The sequence below is a fragment of the Opisthorchis viverrini genome (genome assembly GCF_000715545.1).
Source record: "Opisthorchis viverrini unplaced genomic scaffold opera_v5_341, whole genome shotgun sequence".
Taxonomy (NCBI): domain Eukaryota; kingdom Metazoa; phylum Platyhelminthes; class Trematoda; order Opisthorchiida; family Opisthorchiidae; genus Opisthorchis; species Opisthorchis viverrini.
The window spans coordinates 199,194-206,628 of NW_008751984.1; the positions used below are offsets into that span (position 1 = coordinate 199,194).

Consider the following 7,435-nt stretch of genomic DNA (forward strand, 5'->3'; position numbering starts at 1 on the left):
ACGCTGATAAGATCCTAGTCCACTGCAATTATTACGTCGCTATCTTAAGCTACCGGGAAGCGCACACTTTGCATTTATTGCATTTGGGATGCTGTTAACCAATTAAATTTACAAAAGACGCAACCGCATGATAAGTCTATGCTTCTTTTGAGAGGATCAATCATAAACGACAAATCCGCCATTTTGCCGCTTGTAAACGTACCGCCCTCTAGGTATCAACCAATCAGAATGTGAATGACGCCGCATGTTGCATGATTGCTTTTTTTCCTGGCCTGTGCAGCCAACGGCTAGAAGCACAATGCGTTTTTCTGCAAAATCTTTGCGGGCGAAATAAAAACTTTAACGTCAAAATGTTACACTTCTTTGCCTATATGCGTAGACTGAAAACCCCCTCATCTGCCGCATTTTTTGCGATTTGTTTTATTGGATCTCTTCTGAACGTTATTGGCGCACATTCGGCTTTGAACGTCGTCTGCTATGGCTTTGGAAGTGTCTTTCTTTGAGAAATTTGTGCGTGTATCGTTTTCATCCATCACGGCGTTTGAGAAGAACTTAAATGAATACGTGAAGGATAACTTTGTGATATTTTTGCTTTCATCCAGTAATCGAAGCGCCAACACTTTTGCGCTACGAATGGGTGTACTACAAATGCAGCAGGTGCCCTCCAAACCAACGGAAAGCCATGGAATCCGGAGAAGCTGGTAAACCGAGCGTATTTTCTAATAAAAAAGTACGCGAAGCACCAGCCGTCCAGTGTGGTTTTGTCTAAGGAGGCGAAGGAACCAACCTTCAGTAACCTCTTGTTTTCTGGAACACAACCACAAACTGTCAAAGTTTCTGTGCGATCGGCTTTCAGTCAATCGACGCCTAACCAAAGATGAGTTGGGCACATGCCAGGCCCTGCTGAGATATGGAACGCCGTCATCTGAGGTGCGGCGGTTTGTGGCGGATGAATTCGGAAATATTCTTACCACTAAGGATATACACAACTACCGCCGGAATTGTCAACCAGCTATGTTGAGTAGGTGCCGAATAGTTGGGTTTTAATATAGCAGATGATATGCCTCCGGTCCTGGAGAGAGACCGGACGCGTTTTTGTGTGTCAGGGGGAGGAAGGTAACTAAAGCCACATATGTTTCTCCCGATGGCATAAGATGGCTTTATTCCGACGCTTTCCAGATGTAGTAACTGTGGACGGGACACATGCAGTAAACCGCCTTGTGTAAGTTTTTTAAGGCATCTAATATTCGGCATTTAGATATGAGGGTCGAGATGGCCCAAATGGTTACAGCGCGAATTTTCTAACCAGAAGGTCGGCGGTTCGAATCCGACATCCGCCTTTGAACTTCCCCTGTGAAGGCTTGGGTAACCTGGTAGTATCTCAGCCCCCGTGCTTCCTTCGTGTGGCATGGCAGCTAGCCACCGAAAGGATGCTACAGCTAGACGCTTTATTATTTAGATACAAACTTTGCAAATTCTTGATAACGGACGGCATGGGAGCCGGGCATCCGGTTATGTATGCGTTGGCAGAGTGCGAGCAGTTTCCTCCCATGCGTAAACTGTTCGGCTTATTCAAAGAAATGATGAGCGAAGCGTATCCGGTCAGGACCTTTGTACTGGACAAGCTAGCGGCGCACATGCCTGCGGCAAGAGTAGTTTTCAGCTGTGACATTATGCTTTGTTACTTTCATGTCCGCAAAGCCATCAGGAAGCGCGTATGTATCATTTAATATCCATGTATTTTTGGTCATAGACACCTTCTGCGAACAGCCGGCGCATGTTTCACCGCATGGCTCGCCTGGACAATGCTGTACAGTAGGTTTTATGTTCATCATGTTACAAGCACACATATTCCGACAATATCTAGGGCTTCTGCACCGAACCGATCCCCGATTTCTCTCCTATCTTACGGCTCGTTGGTTGTACACCACCCGAAAATGTTCCATACACGCACAGTCCGGAATGGTTCATTTCGGTAATGTGACCAACAACCAACTGGAGAATGCAAACGGCGCCTTGAAGATCGGGTGCACCACTCCGACTCGTTGAAGCGTGCCATTCAAAAGGTGTCCCGGCAGGCCGAGTGGCTCATGCGGGAGTTCGAGATGCATACTTCTACCACTGCGCCATGCGGCAAATCCTGGAGGGTGACGCCTACGTTCTAGACGTGGTCTGTCGAATGATGACATAAGCATGCTGTCTCGTTCTTGAGGCACTTTTGTCCGCGACCGCCGGCTTGTCCCATGTCCACATGAAAATAAATCACTTTTGGTTCTTAGCTCAGGGCCCATCCAGAAAACGCAGAGGTATGCTTGCTACCCCGTCCACAAAGAGGGCGTCTTATGATGTTGACGAAGCACAGATTCCCAGCACAGTGTGTCCCGTATGTCTGTGTGCGTCCGTGTTTTCTGGTCCACAGAGGAACTACTCGACAGCCGTGAGTCAATGTCTGACAAATACTACTAACTCTGTAGAGCACCAGCTAGATGAAAGAGACGAAGATGATTTCGTGTGACCCATCGGCTCCGAAAAGTTTGTCCGTTAATGAGGTCCTATGCATTACATGTGTCTCGTATTTCTTGAGGGGTTCAGTAAACAGGCATGCGAAATAACCGCTGAAGATGGCATTGTGTGAACAGGCATCTACGACACCATAGTGGCTGCAGTGAATTTTGGGGTAAGTATCTCTACCTGTTTGTCGGCCGCGCGCCTTATGGTGATATTTCGATAACCTGAAGTATATCTTCCTCGCATTTCAGGACTTCAACCGCCAAATGAACGCCCCTCGCGAAGAAGAAAACGCACCTCACAGAAGGACGTATGTAAACTTCAGAACGACTAATATATCTCAAAATTTCAAGACGACCATTTTGAGCCTCTTCTCCGTTACCCATGGGTGGATGAGATAGGCATCGTGTACCCCTAACCGCATATTAGTGGTGTGCGTCGGTTAAGATTGTTCAGCTGTCTGGTATCATCGACGTGAGCTCAATGTGGCTAGTTAGTTAGGCATTGTGTACCCCTGGCCGCATGTCAGTTGTGTGCGTCGGTTAAGATTGTTCAGCTGTCTGGTATTATCGACGTAGTTTCTGTGTGGCTAGTTATTTAGGTTAGGTATCGTGTACCCCTAGCCGCATGTTAGACGTGTGCGTCGGATAAGATCGTTCAGCTGTCTGGTATTATCGAAGTAGGTTCTACGTGGCTAGTTGGTTGAGCATCGTGTACCCTAGCCGCATGTTAGACGTGTGCGTCGGATAAGATCGTTCAGCTGTCTGGTATTATCTACGTAATCTCTATGTGGCTTGTTAGTTAAGCATCGTGTACTGTAGAAGACAGCTTGCCAACAGTGTGCTACCTTTTCCAACCCCAAGTGACAGCCAATCCCCATATTTATTTCCCTTGACCAGATGAACTGAAACCTTGTTTTACTGAACTATTTTCATAACTCTTGCGGACTTTGGTCGGACATTGTGATTTTGCGGTTGCTCGCCGTCGATATCTGTTTGGTTGTGACAATATTGTTTCTGAGGCGTAGTGATCTGCGCTTTATCCCCAGGCTGGTAATCGTACCGCCTTATTTTGTAACCCTACGGTATCTGCGGAGGAGAATCCGTTGAGGTTTGTTTTATACGTATATTATTGTATTTGCAATAGTACCGTGATTCCAGAATTCGGATATCTTGGTCGTTTTTCCGGATTGGCGCGCGTGACTCAAAGTTAGAAAGCAGAAAGCCGTAACACGTACCCCTAGCAGCATGTTGGTCGTGTGCGTCGGTTAAGATCGTTCAGCTGTCCGGTATTATCGACCTAGGCTCTATGTGGCTAGTTATTTAGGTATCATGTACCACCAGTCGCCTGTCAGTGATGTGCGTCGGTTAAGACTGTTCAGCTGTCTGGTGTTATCGACGTGGGCTCTATGTGGCTAGTTATTTAGGCATCGTGTACCGCCAGTCGCCCGTTAGTGATGTGCGTCGGTTAAGATTGTTCAGCTGTCAGGTAATATCGACGTAGGCTCAATGTGGCTAGTTAGTTAGCCATCGCTTAAACCTAACCGCATGTTAGATGTGTGCGTCGGTCAAGATCGTTCAGCTGTCTGGTATTATCAACGTCCGTTCTATGTGGCTGGTTATTTGGGCATTGTGTACCCCTGGCCGCATGTTAGTGGTATGTCGTTCAAGATTGTTCAGCTGTCTGGTATTATCGACGTAGGTTCTACGTGGCTAATCAGTTAAGCATCGTGTACCCTTGGCCGCATGTTAGTGATGTGCGTCGGTTTACATCGATAAACCTCGAGGTCTTTCTAGTATAATTTGCAACCTATAATGAAAAACTGTGATTTTTTCCAGCAAATGTGCACGATGCTTATCAAATAATTAGCGTGCACTACGGTATTTTTACTGGCAACAGAGAATAATCGGCCAAAATTTGTTTGCACGAATGCGCCTACGCATATGTTGCATCTCCAAAAGCCATTTAGACTCTAGAATGTTGAGGAAATTTTTCCCGATGGAAAAATGCCTGAAAGTTACGTTCATTGTATGTGGGTCAACCTTTTCCACAATTCGCGATTATTCATCATCAGGTAACGTATTCAGAGTCAGCAGTGTTTATTGACCTTGGGAATTCGCTCACTTAAATAAATGGCGATGGTAAACGATGTTCAATAATACAGGAGCATATACATAATACATAGACATTCTACACTATGAAGTGGCAAGTCTGAAAATGCGGTAGATTTCGAGAAATCAATCTCATTGTGTGAATGGCCAGCGGCGCCTGTGCACAAAACCACTTGTCCGCGCGCGCTTTCTGCCCAGTGCGCAACCAACAAATCAGAATGCTGGCTTGTGCATGAATCGTATGCAATCCATGGACGGGCCAGCATTCTGATTGTCACAAGGCAGTTGAGTAAATAGTACCAGTCCAAACTTTTGAGCCCCATTTTATGCTTCCAGGGGTCTCAGTTATGCTTGAAAATTATTCCATCCGAGGCATTCCACCGAGAGAGTTATGTTTACCTCAGTGAACAATGAAAATTGGTGAGCTGAAAAAATAAGAACACAGATCAGAATGGCTTTTGGTTTGAGCATATACGCAGCAAAATGAAAAATCGCTGTTCGAGAATTTTTACTCCGCTCGTAAAGGTTTTGCAACTAGGAGCATTGTGCAAATAATGGGACCCAGTTTGGAGCCGTGCAAGCCAAAATGTTGTGACGTTTGCCTGTCCACCAATCACAAACTCTGAATGGTCCGAAATGTTGCCGGAGGAACCAGTCAAGTTCCAGTGTGTGCTGCGGTGCCTATTTACCTGATTCTGCGTCACCAGTCTGCAATTACCTCTTCATTTGACATGACGCCCGAACTTTCCGTCGGAAACGTGACCCTGTGAGTGAATTTGAGATCGGCGTAACGCGATGCACATATACCAGCAAGATATTATGTTCCAAGCTTTATGTGTTTCAGAGGACTCGGTCGAGAAAATAAACGCGGCAAAAGATTTGCGACGATTCTTTTGCGTGGGGAGTTCCTGTGTGTCGAAGCCTCGGAGGAATATGGAGATATCATCAACGATACTCCAGCTATTTATACCGGCGCAGTGCACTGCAAATCGGAAAGTAGGAAGCAGCATTATTAGTTTTAAAAAGTGGTAGAGAGCTGCTGGCGGATGCCCTAAGCCCTCCGATTCTTCTGCTACTAAATAATCATCGGCTCCAACCAGACGGATCGAGGCAATCCTTGGAGGTAGTTTGTATCTAGCGTAAGTAATGAAAAATGAATCCGTAACAAACTACACAGCACCCCAAAGTCCCGACCTAGCGGCGATACGACTGATGAGAAGGCATGCTAGTGGCATTTTCTCTTTCTGTGAATTCGCTTTGCGTCTCTTGAAAAGGGAGTTGCTTTTTGAGGTTGCTTTGTGGCACTTGTCCGGACTTGAACCACACTCAATGAATATTCAGCGAAGTTTAGGAGGACCCATTCAAGAATTCAGTGTTTGTGAACAAGATACATGTGACCGTTTTGCTTCCTTGTCCAAAAGTGTGTTACTGGCCAGCTGGCGATTTATAATAAATAAATCCACGGCAATGCCTGCGCCCTTTCACCGATAGCATATGCACCATACAGGCGCTGGCTAGTTAATGCTTCCGAGATCCACAAAAACAAACATTTATTCACGGAAACCTGGAAATGGTAAAAATGATCACTAGCCAACTGAAAAAAATCACGAATGAAAGATCACCTACAAAATCCGAAGAAAATCAACAACAGTCAGTCAAACTCGCCGCAGAATCGGCAGCTCAGCATCCAAATTGATGTGGAGAACCCGCATTGTATTCTGATAATGGAGCAAAATAACGATTATTAGGCGTCCAGGTAGCTCCAGTAAGACAGCCGCGAATAGAGTCGGATAGAAAAGAAACATTACAAGATGGTATTTGCGATCAAAAATTTCCATAAGCACTTTAAGATGTAGGTCTGCTTTACTGGCCCACTCATTAACGGTTTTAACCGGAAAAGGGAATTCGTTTGCAGACCGCCAACTGCCCCTAACGACGGATCACTCCGCTTGCTAGAGGTCACTTCGAAACAAACTACGAGCCTATCACCAGCTCCGAGTGGTGGCCGCGTCAGTCTGATGCAGGAATGCTTGAACCAGAATATACCCCAATCGCAACAACCCCCTTGGTGCCAAAAGCAAACCACTTAGGGATGGGAAACAATTCGCACTTTCACAGTGACTATTGACGTGGCCAAGAGACCTGCCAAGCAAGACGCCATACTGCGACAGCCCACAAAGCAGCATCGCGATAAACTATTGTATGCCAGAACACAGAATGAAGTGAGACCATGCTGTGCACGGCAGCAAGCATTATCCCAACTGATGGAACTCGGTCTTGTTTTAAAAAAGCTGTAGCAAATTGCAACGAAACGGCTCCACAAGCAGCAAGTAGAATTGAAGTCTTCGATCAGAAAGGCTTGCCTCCGCTATCGGCGCCAAACATAAGTTTCTATCTTTTTTCCCCTGTTAACCTGATCACGAACGTTAGCATGTTGCACGCCCAAGAAGGGTCTGAGAGGAATCCGTGTATCAACCGGGAAATCAAGTCGCCGGTATTATGGGCATTTAGGCTGGTCCGCCTCAGAATCGATTCCACCAAATTCAGTGATGCCTGTGAGGCCAAAGAACCTACGCTGTGCGGCAGAAAGCGATCTTCAAGTTTGTAAATCGCTAATGCAATCGCCTTCTTTCGGGCACAAGAAGGCAAGCAACTCACGAAAGATCATATTAAGACGTTTGGCCTATGTGTAAGATGGTTTCTATGGGATGCATGGATGCATCTCATCTGACCACAACATGCTCAGATGGTTTAATTTGTGCGAACGTACACAAATATCGCTCTCGGTCAAAATCAGTTTAGCCAGAGGCATTTGG

At 46.0% G+C, this 7,435-nt stretch overlaps 1 protein-coding gene across 1 annotated transcript in view; it reads left to right on the top strand.

The window, feature by feature from the left end:
* Positions 1–5,635, top strand: part of T265_10032 (hypothetical protein) — a gene marked incomplete at both ends in the record, with an annotated part of 28,283 nt that extends 22,648 nt beyond the window's left edge. Inside the window, 4 exons of the mRNA XM_009176281.1 lie at positions 603–730; positions 2,285–2,437; positions 2,760–2,818; positions 5,464–5,635. Coding sequence (XP_009174545.1) covers positions 603–730; positions 2,285–2,437; positions 2,760–2,818; positions 5,464–5,635 — 512 coding nt within the window. The remainder of the gene's footprint in view (positions 1–602; positions 731–2,284; positions 2,438–2,759; positions 2,819–5,463) is intronic.
* Between the last annotated feature and the right edge of the window lie 1,800 nt (positions 5,636–7,435).